At 44.0% G+C, this 17,072-nt stretch overlaps 2 protein-coding genes across 3 annotated transcripts; one reads left to right on the top strand and one right to left on the bottom strand.

Annotated features, from left to right (window-relative positions):
• Positions 1-112: 112 nt before the first annotated feature.
• On the top strand, positions 113-6,805 carry chadlb (chondroadherin-like b). The gene is made up of 11 exons (XM_029527413.1): positions 113-194; positions 1,532-1,708; positions 1,789-1,983; positions 2,106-2,261; positions 2,349-2,494; positions 3,066-3,347; positions 3,439-3,658; positions 4,395-4,668; positions 4,752-5,164; positions 5,276-5,442; positions 5,961-6,805. Exons 2-11 carry the CDS (start codon positions 1,532-1,534, stop codon positions 6,256-6,258), a joined length of 2,328 nt encoding a protein of 775 aa, XP_029383273.1. The 5' UTR covers positions 113-194; the 3' UTR covers positions 6,259-6,805.
• A 42-nt stretch (positions 6,806-6,847) lies between these two features.
• On the bottom strand, positions 6,848-16,379 carry l3mbtl2 (L3MBTL histone methyl-lysine binding protein 2). Of its 2 annotated transcripts, XM_029527414.1 has the most exons (17): positions 15,302-16,379; positions 15,056-15,161; positions 14,728-14,861; positions 12,874-12,949; positions 12,461-12,528; positions 12,016-12,133; positions 11,768-11,902; positions 10,682-10,770; positions 10,347-10,593; positions 9,812-9,876; positions 9,209-9,313; positions 8,926-9,073; positions 8,738-8,820; positions 8,318-8,552; positions 8,036-8,101; positions 7,775-7,936; positions 6,848-7,686 (listed from the first exon to the last, which is right to left on the bottom strand). In XM_029527414.1, the coding sequence occupies exons 1-17, from the start codon at positions 15,644-15,646 to the stop codon at positions 7,565-7,567; spliced, it is 2,304 nt and encodes a 767-aa protein (XP_029383274.1). In that variant the 5' UTR covers positions 15,647-16,379; the 3' UTR covers positions 6,848-7,564. The 2 variants fall into 2 exon arrangements, with proteins under 2 accessions (XP_029383274.1, XP_029383275.1); XM_029527415.1 differs by lacking the exon at positions 8,036-8,101.
• Positions 16,380-17,072: the final 693 nt, after the last annotated feature.

Here is a 17,072-nt window from a genome sequence, read left to right on the forward strand (position 1 = left end):
CTTTCCGTGGGCGAGAGGAGTGCTGTGCAGACCGCAGAGGTGTGTGAGGGGAGTGTCAGTGAATGGAGGGATAAACGGAGTTTGTTTTGGACGGGGGGACAGCCGGGGGAAGAGCTGCAGACGGAGCAGAGACCGTGAGAGAGTCCGCAGCCAGAAGCCCGAGCTGCAGCCGGACAAGCCACAATTGAAACACGGTGAGTCAGTGTGGGAGCCCAGAGGTCGGGATGGGAACAGGTCCTGGATCCGTTTGAAATGGTTTTTAATCCTGTTTTAAGTTTCATTGTATTGAAGACATCGTATTTTTGCTGTCAATATGTGACAAAACTGTTTTTAAATTTCAAATGAGATAGCACTGCTGATTTTTTTTTTTTTTTTAATCATTAGCAAAACCTCTTTAAATGTGTTTACACTCCAGACAACATTTTAAAATGCTATAAACATAGAGAAGAAAGTGTTGCTGTAGTTTGGTTCCTCCTCTGTGTCCACAGGACAAGGTTTCCTGTGAAGACAGGCAGGTTGGTCTAACCTGGCCAGGGACAGGCCGTCTTTGTGCCGCCGTGGCTCCTCTGCGGTCTGGACTGTTGGTCCCGGGGGGACTCGGACCAAGAGTCCGGCCAGAGGAAATTCCTCCGTCTCTAGTTTCTTGGCCCCTTTCTGTATGGGGGGTCGGAGGAACACTGAATGTATAAACATCAGGAGCATTTAGAAACTAGACCAACCAGCCTGTGTCCATCAAACTCCAGAGCTATTCTCAAATGGACAGTCCAGATTTGTGTAGTCCTGGCTTTGACAGACATTCGGGTCTAGACTTGGTAGCTTTTTGGTCCCATTCCTGTGGATCAGGGCTGTTGATCCGACCTGGGAATGTGGCTTTAAGGCATTCCAGGCCAGTCTGACCAAAATGACACTAATCCCCAAAAGTACAGAAGGATGGAAAAAACTGATGAATATTATGATGTTACAATATCAGAGTAATACTTATCCATCATCATTACACTATAGCTGCTGAACTTGGAATTCCAAAAGTCTCAATATAAATATCAATGCACTTCAAGGTTTAGTCCAGTGGCTCCTGACCAAAAGGTGGTATAGTTACAGACACCTAAAGGGTCTGAATGCTGTTTAAATCTGTGGCCCACCTGACCTGAGTATTCGAATAGAAATTTTATGAGATGGTGTCTATCCACACAACCCAGCCCAGACTAAAAGATTTCACAAACTCAAACCATCGAGGGAATAATGTGCATTTAATACTAAATCAGTTAAATTCAAACACACGCTGTCATAGAGGTGAAGCACAGTCAGTTATGATTCATTTTTTTTCTCTCAGCTGTGCGTAAAATGAAATAATCAGTTCATGAGTAAGTAGAGGCTCTGTTATGGTAGTTCACACCTGAAAATCAAAACGGCAGCAACTTGTTTTTATTTACTGTGCCCTTGGCCACTGGAGCCTTGGTAAAGACTGCACAGCATGAATTACAGTCTCATACAGTCATGTGAATGAAGTCACTGATGTTATTTTCCCTCTCAGATGTTCTTCCATCTCAGTCCGGACGCCCTCTGGGTCCCACTGCTCAGCCTGCTGCTCCTCTGCATCCCTACAACTCACACAGCCAAATGTCCACAGCAGTGTGTGTGTGACCAAATCCAGCTCACTGTGACCTGCGTCAACAAAAACCTGACTGAGGTCCCTCCTACAGTGGATGAGGTACCTCATTCACGCACACAGACACTGCCTACAGTATATTTAGATTGTTCCATCTAACATGTAGTCATCTTTTGCCATAGATCACAGTGAAATTAGATCTTCGGGGTAATGACATCCAGGAGCTTCCTACCAGGGCTTTCAAACACACACCGTATTTGACTCATCTGTCGCTGCAGCGCTGCAACATCCACAGGGTGAAGGAGGGGGCTTTCCGTGGCCTCGGTCGCCTGGTTTTCCTCAACCTGGCCAACAACAACATCGAGATCCTCTACCAAGTATATCCAAAAAAAAAAAAAAAAATCTAACCAGATGTCTGTCTCACAGCCTTTTATTTCATTTCATTTTTTTCCATCCAGTGGAGCAGGATACAAAAAATCCTGTCTTTGTGTTTATCCAGGAGTCATTTGATGGCCTGTCCTCGCTAAAGCAGCTCATGATTGACCGTAACCGTGTGGAAGAGATCCAGCCCGGCGCGTTCTCTCAGCTGGGTTTCCTCAACTTGCTCTCCATCACACACAACCAGCTGGTCTACATCCCCAACATGGCCTTCCAAGTACACCCCCAACAACAGCATAGCTAGAGCTTCAACTCCACCTGTTGGCGGACCATCCGTTAAATAGCTGATCTCTTCATCTTCCAGGGCCTGCAGAATATCAAATGGCTTCGTCTCAGTCACAACTCTCTGAACTACCTGGACACCGAGGCCTTCGCTGGTCTGTTCACACTCATCCGACTAAGTCTGGACCACAACGAGCTGCAGTTCTTTCCCACTGAGACCATGACTAGGTAGGCCTCTTGAAAATCTTTGATACCAAGGCCACCGGATTTAACTAGCAGCGTCACACAATCTTTACAGCCACTGTAAAATTACAATCAACCATCAGGAAACTACATCTGATTAGAAATAGTTAACGGAAAATGTCATTTTTGGTGAGATATTCCAAGGCCAAGTGTTTGACCTGGTGACAGAAACACCAATGTCTGTATCAACTTTTTAAATTATTTGTGTTAAAGGTTTTACAAAAAAAAATAAAAAAAAATCACTGGGTGGCACTAAAAGTAGTCAGTAATCTTTCAAATTGCTCAAATAGTCCATCAAATAGTTTTTGAAATGACTTAATGATATACGGGTGATGAAAAGAGCATGCAGGAGGAACCAAACAGAGGAGACCAGAGTTCAGCTGCAGGTGGGTGATGCAGTCAGGATCTGGAAGTGGAGTCACTGGAAAGCAGGAGTGCAAGCTGTGCATGACGACACACACAAACCGAAAGGAGGGGGCACTGTCTCTCTGGGATCACAGACAGAGCTGGCACACGAAAATAAGACGACTAATAACTGAAATTTCTTTCCCTTCAGACTGCCAGAGGTGACTCGGCTGGATCTGAGCTATAACCCCATGACTTATCTTGGAGAAGAGGCAGTGTCCATGGCCAAGCTCACCCACCTCTTCTTGGACCATATGTCCCTGCAGGACATGGCCAACACAGCTGTTTTGAAATCTCCCAGTCTCGCTCACCTGGACATTAGCTACAATCAGCTGCGCGTCATTCAGCCCTTGTCTGAAGGTTCACCCAAGGTGTCACGCATCAACCTAGCTGGGAACCCCATCTACTGTAACTGCTACCTACGTCCACTCAGGTACAAACACGCCTTTGTAGATTATAAACCTGCTTTCCACTCCCCGCCGGGGGGACCGAAGCCAACCTTCATTTTCTTCGCCATGCGGCAGGGAGTGGTCTATCCGTAGCAAGGTGAAGCTGATGGGGACATGTGGAGGACCAGCTCATCTCTCTGGAGAAAACCTGGAGGCCGTCCACCCACCGGAGCTGCGCTGCCAGAGCCAGGAGGCCATGCTGAAGGCAGAGTTCGAGGAGGCAACCAGGATCTCACCACAACCCACAGAAGAGCCGCAGAAGAAAATCAAGTGTCCAGCCAACTGTGTCTGTGAGGTGAGAGGAACACATGGCACTGTAGGAAGGATAATACTGCACTGATACACATTTACAGCTCAGCTTTTTCACAGCAGCCATTGTCTCCATCCTCGATTTGATCAACTCAGGCCAACACATGACCTTTTAGAGGCAAGGCTTTAGGAAAATAATTCGTTTTTTTTAATTCCTTCTGCTAAAGATGAGAGTATAATTTTTTTATTTGTCTTATCTAAAGTGCACATATTAATAAAGTAAGATATGTGTAAGACTGTACTCAAACACGAGTGTACGCAATTTTTGATTTCATGACTTTTGGCTCTATTTTTTTGATCAGCTCTTCTCGTGAAGACATCCAGTATTCAGTTGATAGAAGACATTTAGGGGTCCTGGATGGTAGCACTTTAATTGTTATATTTCCTGTACCGTGTTTTTTTAGCAGGATACAGGACAGCAGAGTGGGGTTAATCTCTTCATCTGCCTCTTGCATGATAAGTGTGATTAATACATTTCTGACCATCAGCTGTGAAATACTTTTGGTTTAAAAACAACCTGAAAATGGACTATAACTCAGTACCAAGTAAATAACACCAAGTGTGTGAAATTGTATTATAGAAAATTGGGGAACAGAAGCCAAATTCTCAATTTAAAAAAAGAAAAAGAAAAAGAGGGAGAGTAAATAAAGAATGACTGGTACTGCTGGTGTTTATCTTTGTCAGCTGTGTGCTGCATTTTCCCATCACCTCCCTGTTTTCAGGCTGAGACACATCATTCTTCATGTGAAAACCGCAGTCACGCCAAAATTCCTCGAGGCTTTGCTCCCGACACGCGCCTCCTCGACCTGCGTGGCAACCACTTCCATTACATCCCTAGCAACAGCTTCCCTGGCGTCGCCCAGGTCGTGTCCTTGCACTTACAGCGCTGTAAAATCGCGGAGGTGGAAGGTGGTGCTTTCAGTGGGATGAAGGGACTGATCTACCTGTACCTGTCCGAGAATGACCTGACCTCTCTCAGCCCTGATGCCTTTAAAGGTCTTTATAGGACAGTTCTTCGTAGCATTGCTGTGACATCTGTCTTAATGCCTACATTGATGTCATTTAGTCTGGATTCACAGGTCTCCCTCAACTCACTTACCTCCACCTGGAGAAAAACCGCTTCGCCAGCTTCCCAAAAGGAGCCTTCAAACTGCTGCCCAGCCTGCTCGCGCTTCACTTGGAGAACAACAGCATTACCAAGCTGGAGCCTGGCATCTTGACTGGGGCTGAGGCTCTCAGGGCACTCTACCTCACTGGGAACGCCATTGATCATGTGTCACCCAGGGCTCTGGAGCACGGCAGTGACCTTGATACACTTCACCTGGGAGCAAACAAATTGAAGGAGGTGCCCACCGAGGCTCTCAGTAAGGTGGGGAACCTCAGGGACCTGAGGCTGTCCGGAAATTCAATTCGCTGGGTGGGGCCGAACGCTTTTCAACCGCTGGAGCGGTCGCTGAAGGAGCTCTATCTGGATAAAATGGGACTGGAGAAGGTGAGTGGGCTGTGAATGTGAGCTACTTCTGTTAATACTTCCCACATATCAACCTAGATCTTTCTCATTAAACCTTCAACTTCAGCACATTTCTCCTCTGTCATACTCCAGATGTCCCAGAGCTCCCTGACAGGCCTGGGTCCAGGGCTGAGAAGTCTCTTTCTGGAGGGAAACCAGCTGGAGGAGGTGCCTGACCTCCACCCCTTCACCTCTTTGGAGGTCATAAACCTGGCCGACAATCCTCTGATGTGTGACTGCCCTCTGCTGCCACTACGCCTGTAAGACAACAACAGAGCACAAAACGCACAGCACAGATCAAAACAACCGGAGTTTAACTGACGCGAGTTTCTACAACCTGAGCATTTTCCCGAGTTGTTCTCTTTTACAAAGGTCAAAGTACATTTGACCTCTAGTGCATTTCAGTTCTTATCTGGAACAATTCTTTACCAATGTTTGATACATTTTGGGGCCAGAAACTAATGACGTTGGATATTCAAATTCAAATAGCTTTATTTGTGTCACAGTGCGGTGAGTGAAAAACTAAATTCAAAAACAGATGATGTAAAGGTAAGATAACTGAATAATCACAATCAAAAGTTTCAGAGGAGTGTGACCTGCAGGAGTCAAACCATGAGCCCTGGCACCATTCAGAACAGGACTTAGGCTACGGGAGTGACTTTCCACTTTCCAGACCTCATATCTAACCACCAGGCCTGGTGTGGAGGTCAGGAATTTGCTCTACTGTAACTTGAGCCACAGCTGTCCTGTTTATCATTTCTATTTCCTCTTCCTATAGGTGGATTGAAAAAGTCAACCTGAAGGTAAGAGCTACTTGCGCCAATCCCCCTGAGCTGCGGGGTCGCAGGGTCAAAGATGTCCACGTCTTCAAAGCCTGCCCCGGGGGAGAGAGCCTCCCCTCCACCCCGACGGTCAGCACAAAGCCTGCTAAGGCACCCAAGGCAACCAAACCCAAGCCAATGCACCTAAACGCCCATAGGCATGTCAAGATGCTGCAAGCCAAATCCAAACTCCGCAAGAGACCAAACCCCAAACAGGCAGCAGTCAAAAAAACCAAGAGACGCAGCATGGCCTGAATCTGCTGCCCTCAAAGTTTCTTCTGCACTGATTGTTTTCAATCAGTTAGAGTTTGAGGTTTAACATTGGATTGACATTTTGCAGGTATGAAAGCTGTAGCTGCTGTATTTGTTTTCAATCACATTTTACGAAAATTTTATCTGCAATATTTCCGCTTCATTTTTGTCAATGCTAAAAGGTCAAAACAATTATTTTTTTTAAATTTCAGGGAACCTATTTTGAACACACATTCTCAGTGTCAGCTTCACACATGAGATTCAGCTTCTCTGTGAAGATTGTGCTGGCAAGGCCAAAGGCTTTGAGCTCTGCAGCTGCTGTTCTGGACATTTTAAACTGAATGTCAGTAGTCGAAAAGCAGCCTTGATGTTACTTGATTAGAAATGATACGCACTTTGGCTTCTTGCTAGTTATGTATAACCACTACATCATCAAGTCCTGTCTGTAAAGATTAAAAAGAAAAAAAAAAAAGTCATCAGTAAATAGAGAATTATTTTTATCAGTGGCAACATTTACAAAAAGAAATCAATTTTGGAATGTAACAGTGAAAATAAAACATTACAAGGAATATCTGTCTACTGTGTCATTACAACTCAAAATGATGAAACAAACAGACCTTCAGCTTTTTTTTTTTTTTAAACAAAACAATATTGTCTTACGAAGCCAACATGGAAAAAGTGAGGTAGTTTTAAAGCTGACTAAGCTCCTTGCAAATTGTTAACAGTAGTGATTCTTCTGTATATCAAACATTCATAGTTATGGTTTAAATTAATTTTATGGAATCATGTCAATTTCTGTGATCGTCATTCTAATATTAACATACTGAAATGAGCCCACATATTATCTTTGATTGTTAGGTGTGCAGTCTGTCATTCCCACATTGGGTTCATTACCAGCAACAGACAGCAATCTTCAGGAGTATTACTTCAAACCACCACAGAATATGCAGCAGCTCTGCTGCTGATGTAACCTTTATTTGTTCTGAATGCATCCCAGCAGTTCTCCGCTTTGTCCTTCCACTAATTTCACCTCCATCATGTAGTCATGAGTCTATGCACCCGCTCCTTTTATACACTTGTCTCATATCTCCATTCCTTCAGCCGAGTTTTCCTCCACAGCAGAGTCATTTGCTCGGCTTCCCTCCTCTTTGTCCAGAGTTTGTCTTTCATTTTTGCTCTGCTCCATGTTGCTTTCACCACTATGACTCTCTTCTAATGAGCCGCGCTCTCTCGGTCTGTCTTTTGCAGCCTCATTTATTTCTGTCTTTTCCTGTGTTACATTTTCTAAGCTTTTCTGCTCCGGCACTGATTAACTTGGTTCCCCTCCCTCCTCCTGTTTGATTGCACCCAGACAGGCTTCTTGAGGGCTTCCTGGAGGATCAATGGGAGTCTCCATTTCCATCTCCTCCACTTTCACCTGTACAGCAAAAACTACAAAGACAGAAACAAGTCAGGCATTTGCCTACACGAGAAGAAAGTTCAAGAAAATGTTGTTTGGAGCATGAGTTTGTCTACTTACTCTCATGTTCCTCTGGCTCAGTCTTGGGCTGGATGATGGGCTCTTTTGGAGGGAGACTAAGGTCTAACAGGCCTGTAGGATTGTTGTCAGTGACCTCAGGTTGCTGATCCATATCATCTTTAACTAGCTCATTAGACAGCCTTTTCTTTGCACTCTTCTTTCCTGTAGAAAGCAAAACAAGGAGGTCAAGGAATCATTTTTCCAAAACTCCATTGGAGAGAAAACACTGGATCAAATGTACATTTCTGAGACAAAACATACTCTTTTTCCCATATACAAAGGTCTTGCATTTCTTGTTCCGTGCCACCTGGTTTGTGGTTAAATCGACTGGAAAACAGAATAAAATATCTGTCACTATTAAATAATGTGGCAATGGTACTAGTAGGCTAGATGTTAACAAGTTTTCGACTTCATTTGATGCATTTTCCATGTTTACATGAAGTCTAAGTAAGAAGAAACTGGCTTGGTGGATTTACCCAGTCCTTTGCACTGACACCCTGTCTTATAACTCTAAGAATTTTTCAGTTAAAATAAAATGATTACCAAGTCCAGGAGGTGACTGGAGCTGGTAGCCCATGAGGTCACACCAGCCCACAGGGTAGATGTCTGGGGACTGGTGATCCACCCACTGATCGAACTCGTCCTCCCAGCCGTCGAAGTGGATGAGAAGCAGGCGACCAACACAGCGCTTCACGGTGGCCACGCAAATGAGGCGTGGCTCCATCAGATCCACAGCCTCCAGCTTCATGTTTGCAGAGAAACCATGACCTTGGTAGTCCTGAGGAAATGCATGTCACAGAGTCATAGTTTGATTTAAAAATATATATATATATATATATTTTCATCCATACAATGTGGGGGTATATGATTATACATGGTTGTGCATGGGTGTGATTGTGATGATGTGCTGCTAAACAAACAGACAAACTTCTAATGCTTCAGTAGGTTTGGACACAGTCTTACTGTGTTAAACAGTCGTGCTGGTGCAGGTTTTGCTTTGGTCTGCTTCAGGTACGTGTCCCAGGTGAAGCTCTGAGAATCATAACCTGTCAGGAAGCGACAGCATGGTAGAGTAAAACACAAAACACATGGTGCTGAGTGAATGAAGCAAAATGTGTGGAAATGCAACACATAGGTTTGTTTATAATTACCTTGAGGCACAGTGAGAGGGATGCTGTTCTTTTTACAGAAGTCTACAGGAAGAATGGCATGAGAGGAAGCATGGTAACAAAACCAGTCTGAGCCATTGTTTGATGCGGTACCATCAATGCCGACCATCAGGTAGCCATCTAACAGCACCTGAAGAGGTGACCGAGGCAGAGCCAGAGATGACAGCATAGGAGTTAGTGTCAAATTAGGTCATTTTAACACTAATTCATAACAACTCCACTAAAGATTGGACCAGAAAATAACAAGCCAGAATCCCTATCTCACCTTGTGTACAGTGGCCACACAGATACTTCCTAGGTTGAGAGGGTCAATGGCTTCCAGCTTCATTCCCTTTTCAAAGAAACTTCCCTCCATGTAAACAAATCTGGGCTGCAGATCACACAGGAGTTGACAGTCTTGTGTAATATGCCATATCAGCAAAATCCCTGTCACTAATTTATACGATAGTCATCCAAAATAGTTTAATAAGGTTCAAAATTGAGAATAAGTGTTTCTAATACTTCGAATATATTGAAATTATTCAAAAATCTGAACGAGAGTTAAATAGTAAAAAAATGCATATAAACATTTACTCCTTCAACTATACCATCATCATTATATGGGCTTATCTTTCCACTTGTTTTAGGAGTTTAGTAAAAAGCACAAAGTTCTGTGTTAGAAACTAAGTTAAACATTTTTATCTCATCACATATAACTAATCTCAATATGGGATGTCATCCACTGTGGGTTACCTGCAGAGCTGACACCACACTGGTACCTCACATACATTGCAGATACAAATCTGTTACCATTAAAAGCAGTTCTTTGGTCGACCAGTGCTCTTTCAACTCAGTTGGCAGATTACTTCTTAAGCAACATTTTTCTTACCTTTTTAAAGAGAACAAACGTGCTGTCAGAGTTTCCCTTCAAAGTGCTACTTTCCACAGAGTTTGCTAGAAAAATATAAGGAAATGTGTTTGAATTTACGGCAACATCAGAAAATCTAAAGATTAAAATGTTGATATAATTAGTTCCATTTCAAAATATTCATCTGACTGGGAGAAGGATCTAATAGATCAGATCAGATTCAGTTTCAAATTTGATTCATATGTGTAATTTTCATGTGTGTAAGTATGCAGACAGTCTTAACAAAGACATTGTAAATGAAGGTTGGTGGCGATCAAGGCAAAAAAAAAAAAAAAACCTCAAATCTCATCTGATCATCTGGTTTAACTCTGGCGTTCTTATTTAACCATAGAGGTGTGGTATTCTTGCATTCCCAGTGTTTCCGCTGCTGACCACTCTGCGGGTTTGAGCTTCCCTTCCATTCATCAAGCGTAGCATGTTGCTCTGCCGTCCCCCGTATGTCTGCATGACATGGTTACAGTCCCATTTATACTTATAAATTAAATACAAAACTTACCAGGAGCTTTAATGTCATGTCCCACTCTGCTGGACCAGCCTAATGGATGCAGGAGGGGACTCCAGATATGACACCAGAAATCAGAGACTGTGTTCGGAAGGGCGTCACTTTGGTCTGCGTACACCAGCCGCAGTCGCCCGCCTATAATTGTGTCGATCACGGCTACACGGGTCCGGCTCACATGCTTGGGGTCCACCACCTCCACACGCATGCCTGTTCTGAAAGAGGTCTTCATGTACTCTGCCAGCTGGTAAAAAAATAACATAATGAAATGCTGAGTATATGTTTAATCAAACCAATAGAAATTGAATTTTCAATCTTCTTCTTGGTTTTACCTTTAAGTAGAAATCAACGGGTAGAGTGTTTGCGCCTACCAGCCTCTTCATCAGATATTCTTTCCAATCTTGTATGTTCTGATTCCCATCTAGACACACAATTTGTCAAATTAAAACAAATCCTTCTCCATGTCAGTATAGTGTTACTTCTCCTTGCATGCTGGGATTTCTGACAAGCTGTTGCTGCAGAGGAATAAATTACGGTGCTCTTTTTTGCTTTTACCTTTTCAGGTTCTAGGTGGCTTCTATGAGCACCATGTTAAAAATTGTATAAATGCTGGTGAAATATAAGCACTGGAGCCCAGGATTTCTGATGTAAAGTAAGCTTATTGTAGCTTGAGCTCAAAGGGAAAGGAGGATTCTGTAGATATAGCACAGATATAGTGTTCTGTGCACAATGCCACCTCAAATTGGAAGCAGTAGCCCCTGAGGATAGTGTTATATATCGAAAGATAACTATAGATGGCTTACGTTCTATATTTGGTCATATACCTGAGGAAGAGGAAGAAGCTTTAGGAGAGGGATGTCTGACTACTACTGGTTCATTAACCATGTACAAGGAAATCATCATATCTGTCCAAGCGCTGATTCTGAGACACTTGTTACTGACTGACCAAGGTCTGCTTTTATGAGCTGCCTCTGTATCTCAAGGCCTGTAAAATTTAGTGCAGTAGCTGTGGCATTGAGGTCTAGGGCCTCCCACTGATCCCTCACCCTGAGTCAGTTACTCATCAGGTCGACAGTAGAAGCTTATCCGTTTCTGGGCTGCGGGGGTGCTTTAGCCAATCCCAGCTCACATTGGGTGAGGGTGGGGTACACCCTGGAGAGGTCACCAGTCAATTGCAGGGCCAACAGACAGAGAGAGACAGAGACAGACAACCACTCACACGCACACACAGACCTACAAAAAATTTCAAGTGACCAATTAACCTAAACATCCATGTCTTTGGACGAGCCACACAAGCCTGGGAGAACATGCAAACTCCACACAGGCCCAAAAACTGAACCAGCAACAGCACTAACGACTATGCTGCTGTGCTGCCTCTGTTCTGTCTCTATGTGGTGGTACAGAGTGTGACTTCTCACCCTGTGGTGGCACCAACAGCTTGCTGGTCATGGCACACCACCCAATCGGCTTCAGCTCCCCAGACACGAGGCTGCACCAGAAATCATGGCTGCTGTCATGCTCAAAGCCTTCATATCTCAACAGAGCTTTGTATCCTGGAGAAAACAATTGGGACGACAAGGAGTGAAGTTACACTTGCTGTTCAATGGCACAAAGACTTGTTGAAATGAACGCTGACTGACGGACGACGACGGACAGACGGACACACCTGCGATCTGGATAACAGTGGCAATCCAGTAGACTTTGCTGGGCAAGACAGCATTAGTGTTCAGAACTTCTACCTTCATCCCTACTTCAATGTCGTCCCACTGGGCACACAGAGGAGCCTGCAGAATGGAAGGTGATACACAGATGATACTTCACAGATCATCACCTCCAATGTGATGGAGAGACAGTACACTGCCATTAAATGTTGAGAGCCAGAATCTCTTGTATGGTTGCTCGCTACTCAGTTAAATGCAGCTGTAATATACCAAACTGTGGCACTATATAGTGCCTTTTAGGGCTGTTCACCAACCTGACCAAATAATGCTGTATCAAAGTGCTATGGATGTTATAAACTTTCCAAAGGTCATATTTGATCTTTCACCAAGTAAGAGATATGAGTTTTTACTATCTGAGCAAAGAAAAAAAAAAAAGCACACAGGACTCACATGTCTAAAGCAGGAGACGGAGGCAGCCAGGGATGTCTCACTATCCAAGTAGGTTCCCCAGTTGAAACCTGGTGGTCCAGGGTGGAGACAGAAGAAGAGTCATGAGGGAATGGATGGAGTACAGTCTTGGATCCATTGTTTAAGCGCAGTATGTAGCCTCTAACACTCCAAACAAGCACCACATATTGATAAAATGTGCCCCCTACACAAACTGACTGCAACCTTTGTGGCCCTGCTTGGACAAATAACTGCTATTTCACCAGGACACTGAGCCTAATTTTCCTGCACCAAGTGGCCATATGTGTCAAACACGAATCGTATTTTTAGGGCTTTCAAACTCTGTTCTACTGTAATCAATTTATTTCAATGTTTGGCATGCTTTCGTCTGTGTGAGTTTGTTTGAATGTTCTTACCATCCACCCCCACTATGGTTGGAGGGGTTTTGTGGACCTTGTTCAGGACAGTCGCTTTTTTTGTGGGGGGCTTTCCCTGCAGAGATGAGAACAAAGAGAGATTGCATCGCATCATCGCACCTTTCTCACTGTTGTGACCAAAGCACTTTTTTGTATTCAAATTATCCACACGCAGCTGAAAGTAAATAAATCTTGATATAGTTGAACTGTCCTAGGTGAATCTCACTATTTCAGCAACCATGGCAAAACAAAACAAGGAAGTCAGTGACAGTAACTGAATGCAAATGTATTACAATTGTTTCAGAATTTATTCATGGCTCAAAGTTCCATGAAAGTCAAAAGAAGTAGCTTTAAAAGCCAAAACAAATGTAACATTTTTTTTTTTAATTCTCAATGGAAACCATCCATCTTGATTATTCTGTTCATCCTCAGAGTTACACCAATGATGCATAACGATAAAACATCTCATTTTTGAAATGCATTTTTCCAAAGGTAATACAGCTTCATTTAACATTCTGCAAAGGTATATTCAGTCTCAACACATTCTTAGTTATTGTTTCTGAAGGTCTGGTGGGAATCTTTCCGTCCTCTTCAGAGGAAACACCCACGTTACTGGGATGAAATGTTGTTTTTCCACAGAAGATGTCGGCTCCCTCATCAAACTCACCGGCTCGTCCTCATCAACAACACCGGGATCGCTGTCCTCTGTGTGCCCGACCAGGGAGGGGACGGCGCTGGTCTTGAGGAGCCGGGCCCGGCGGCTCCTCTGGTCCAGGGAGCTGTGGTAGTCCGTGGGCTGGAAGTGTCTCTGGCAGACATGCAGCTTGATGAGGACGTGCAGCGGGGTGCTTGGATCCATGTCGAGGGCGGACAGCCACCGCCTCAGCCGCTGGGAGTCTCCGATGGGGAACCGGTGGAAGACCAGGTCCGGTCTTTTCACGGTGCTGCACGTGTCGACGCAGCAGGAGAGAACCATACTGAGGCCGATTGCGATCAATTCTGCTCTGAAACGACCGGGCAGTCCGTCAACAGGTTTGAAGCCCGGCGCGGTGTCCCTCTTCTTCTCCACTTTGTCTGTGGCTGTGCCCCCTTAACAGCTTTCACTAAATGCTGCCACCACGCGTCCGCAATTAAACACCAAAAAGCAATCAAACAACACCATTTTCTTGTTCCTATGAAAGGTGGGAGTTGTTTTTTCCGGCGGAGAGGCCATTTCCTCTGTATTTCCACATTCTCCGAAATATATTTCATGTATTTAGTTTTATGTGATAGTCAACAGGACATGTGTTGTTGAGGCAAAACGAACCTTTTCCCGACCACAAAGGTTATTAATAATGAAATGATTAGGTGCTTATAGGACCCAGAGTTTATATAAGATCCCAGCAGAAAGTGTGAACAAAAAGCCATTTAACGGGAAACATAATGGACAAACGAGTTTTTGGGCATTAACAGTTTTCCAAGTAATATTTTTGTTTCTTTATACACCACATACAAACCTGACATTTAGTGAATGACCCCTAAAATGTTCAACTCTGAAGAAATAACACAGATTTTATTCAACAATTGTGATGGTTTTGGGTGGATTATTGTAAAAACCAAAACCATTTGCTGATCCTTAGTACCTTAACAGTAAGTTACACCTCATATTCCTTTATCAATATTTTTCTCATTATTTTGCATCCCTTTATGTCTATACTCTTACCTGTCAAGCAAGACATGCTGAAAAACTTAACAATGACACTGTGCAGAGGGCGTCAACTTCAGAAAATTCTTCTGACCACACTCATGACCGTTCACAAACAAATTCAGAATTTAGTAGAGTTTGTGGGAAGCAAGAGTACATCTTTTCCTCACCTGCAGACGTGCCAGTATGGAGGACTTCTTGGAGTTGGACGAATACGAACGCGAGCAGGATATACTGCAGAAGCGCTTGGTCTTCGAAAAGAAGGTGCCGATGGTGCCGGTGGTGCCACACATCTCACATACAACTGTAAAAGTTGATAAAAATTGTATAAAACATTATCCAACTGGCTGAACAACTCCTGGAGAGTGCACAGATGTGATTTGTGTTTGTGTGTTTTAGAGGTGCCATCACCCCTTTTAACTCAGGACAGAGTGGACAGAAAAATTGAATTTTCTTTTACCCTCTTGTCAGCGGTGGCTTGTCTTTTGTTGACCTCACCTGGCCGTTCATCTCCTGGCTTAAGTACTCTTCCTGTTGGCTGTTCATTGTCACCTCCTCCTTCACTACCATCAGAGTGAATGGGTGCTAATTCATCATGTTCAGCCTGTGAAGAGAAAAAAGAAATCCAAAGCATGAAAAATGCCGGTAAACAACCAAGAAGCTTGTTTAAAACTTTCACAGAGGCAGGAAACCTCAATTTCTCTGTGGTGACATTAACTGGCCTATAATGGAGCCCACACTCACATTATGCTCCCTTGGCTCAGCTGTAATGCCTCGCCGTTGGATAGCAGGCACGCAGTTATTACAGCCAACTCCACTGCAGGACGAACACACCGGACGGACAAACACCGTAGGAGCAGCGCCTGGCTTCAGCTTCAGAGGCCCTGCAGGTGGCCGGGGCTCAAAGTACTCCTTGCCAAAATGTTCACTGCAGAGGTGGGAGTTGGGTGTGGCAACCCACTGGGAGCGTGTGCGCTGGACCTGCTTCTCCCATTTGCGAAACTCCTCGGGGTCCTTTGGGAATTTAAACAATGTCACACCTTCCTCTGCAGTTTTGCCACATCCATAGGCCACACAGTGGTAGGGCATCCTGTCTTGTGCTCAACAAAGGGCTCAGTCAATGAAACAGATTCCAAAGCAGGATGTGCGGCTGTTTCATCCTTTCTTCTTTTGACTGTTGGATATTAGTGTATGAGCTCTGCAGCCGATAGTGATAACTGTGAGTTGGAACTTGTTTCTAACTCACAGTTGGACAATGCAGACACATCAATTTTAAGGTAAGACAACAGCACAACAACAAGGTCAACAAGGATAGCTCCAATTGAGTGACTGATCATACAATACCCATGGTATTTGTTGGTCTACGATTTCTTGATATTCAGTGCTAAAACTCAGTGTTAAAGTCATTTCACTGACGTTAGCGGTGAATAATGCCTCTTCGTGCTTTACCACAGTATTCACATGAAAATGTGGCTTCCAAGTCTAACATGCGCAATTACGAACACTTGAAAACAAGTGTTCGTGTGAAAGTCATATTAATAAACATGTTTTTGAAGCTAAGGGGCTGGCAGCACACAAAACGAAAGATAAACAAGTGAGACCAGCGTGCTACTGTACATGTTAGCTAATAGCTCACGTGCTAATCGCAGGTTTGTCCTGTCATGACGCAACAATCCGGTTTTATCACCCTGAAATGTTATCCACCGAACCTGACTACATCTAGACCCTAATTTAAGCGCTCTTTATATTTGCCACCAACTATTTGAATAGAAACTGTTGAGCTAAATCTCGGTAACCCACCGGCACTGTACTGTATTGGGGTCGCTTTCCCTTGACGTCATCATAACAGGCCACAGAGTCAGGATGCTTTAGCAGAGTTGTAGGTGAGAACCAGCCGCAAAAGTAAAATAATAAAGGTATATCTATTTATATATTATATATATATACAATGTTGGTGTGATTTATCGTTAGTGACAGTAGAAGTTTGAACGTTAGCTTCATACCAGCTGACTGGGTTTGACAGGCTGGAGAACGAGCAAAACTGGATGGGTTTGCTCTATGTTCTGTAAAAGCTCCCATTAAAGGGAACGGTAGAGCTTCAGGTTGCTATGCATGTGTACAGCTGGTCAAAGGTCTTCCGCTGTGAAGATCCCCAGGTACACTCTGCATTGTTGGGATAACGGAGCCAGCATAAAGGACAATGATGCCCCATGAAGGATGTGGAGATCTTGGTGCATGGTTCTTCTGGGAAAGTCCTTGGCATAGCTATTGAGTCATAACTGCGGGGCAGCAGAATTTGCTCTGTCTGAGTCATCATCAAGGTGCAGTGGCCAGGAGGTGCGAACCAACGTTACAAAATCTGAAACACTTTTACAAAGCATCAAGGCCTTCATACCTGCAACAGCATGTTCTATCCCCCAGATGGACAGTTAACATCCAAGACATCCTTTGCTGTGTTTGGGAGACAAGACTTAGGCCGTGGGACTTTGTTTTGCCCCTTATGTGTCATCTTTTA

This window comes from Echeneis naucrates, chromosome 19 (assembly GCF_900963305.1).
Source record: "Echeneis naucrates chromosome 19, fEcheNa1.1, whole genome shotgun sequence".
Lineage (NCBI taxonomy): Eukaryota > Metazoa > Chordata > Actinopteri > Carangiformes > Echeneidae > Echeneis > Echeneis naucrates.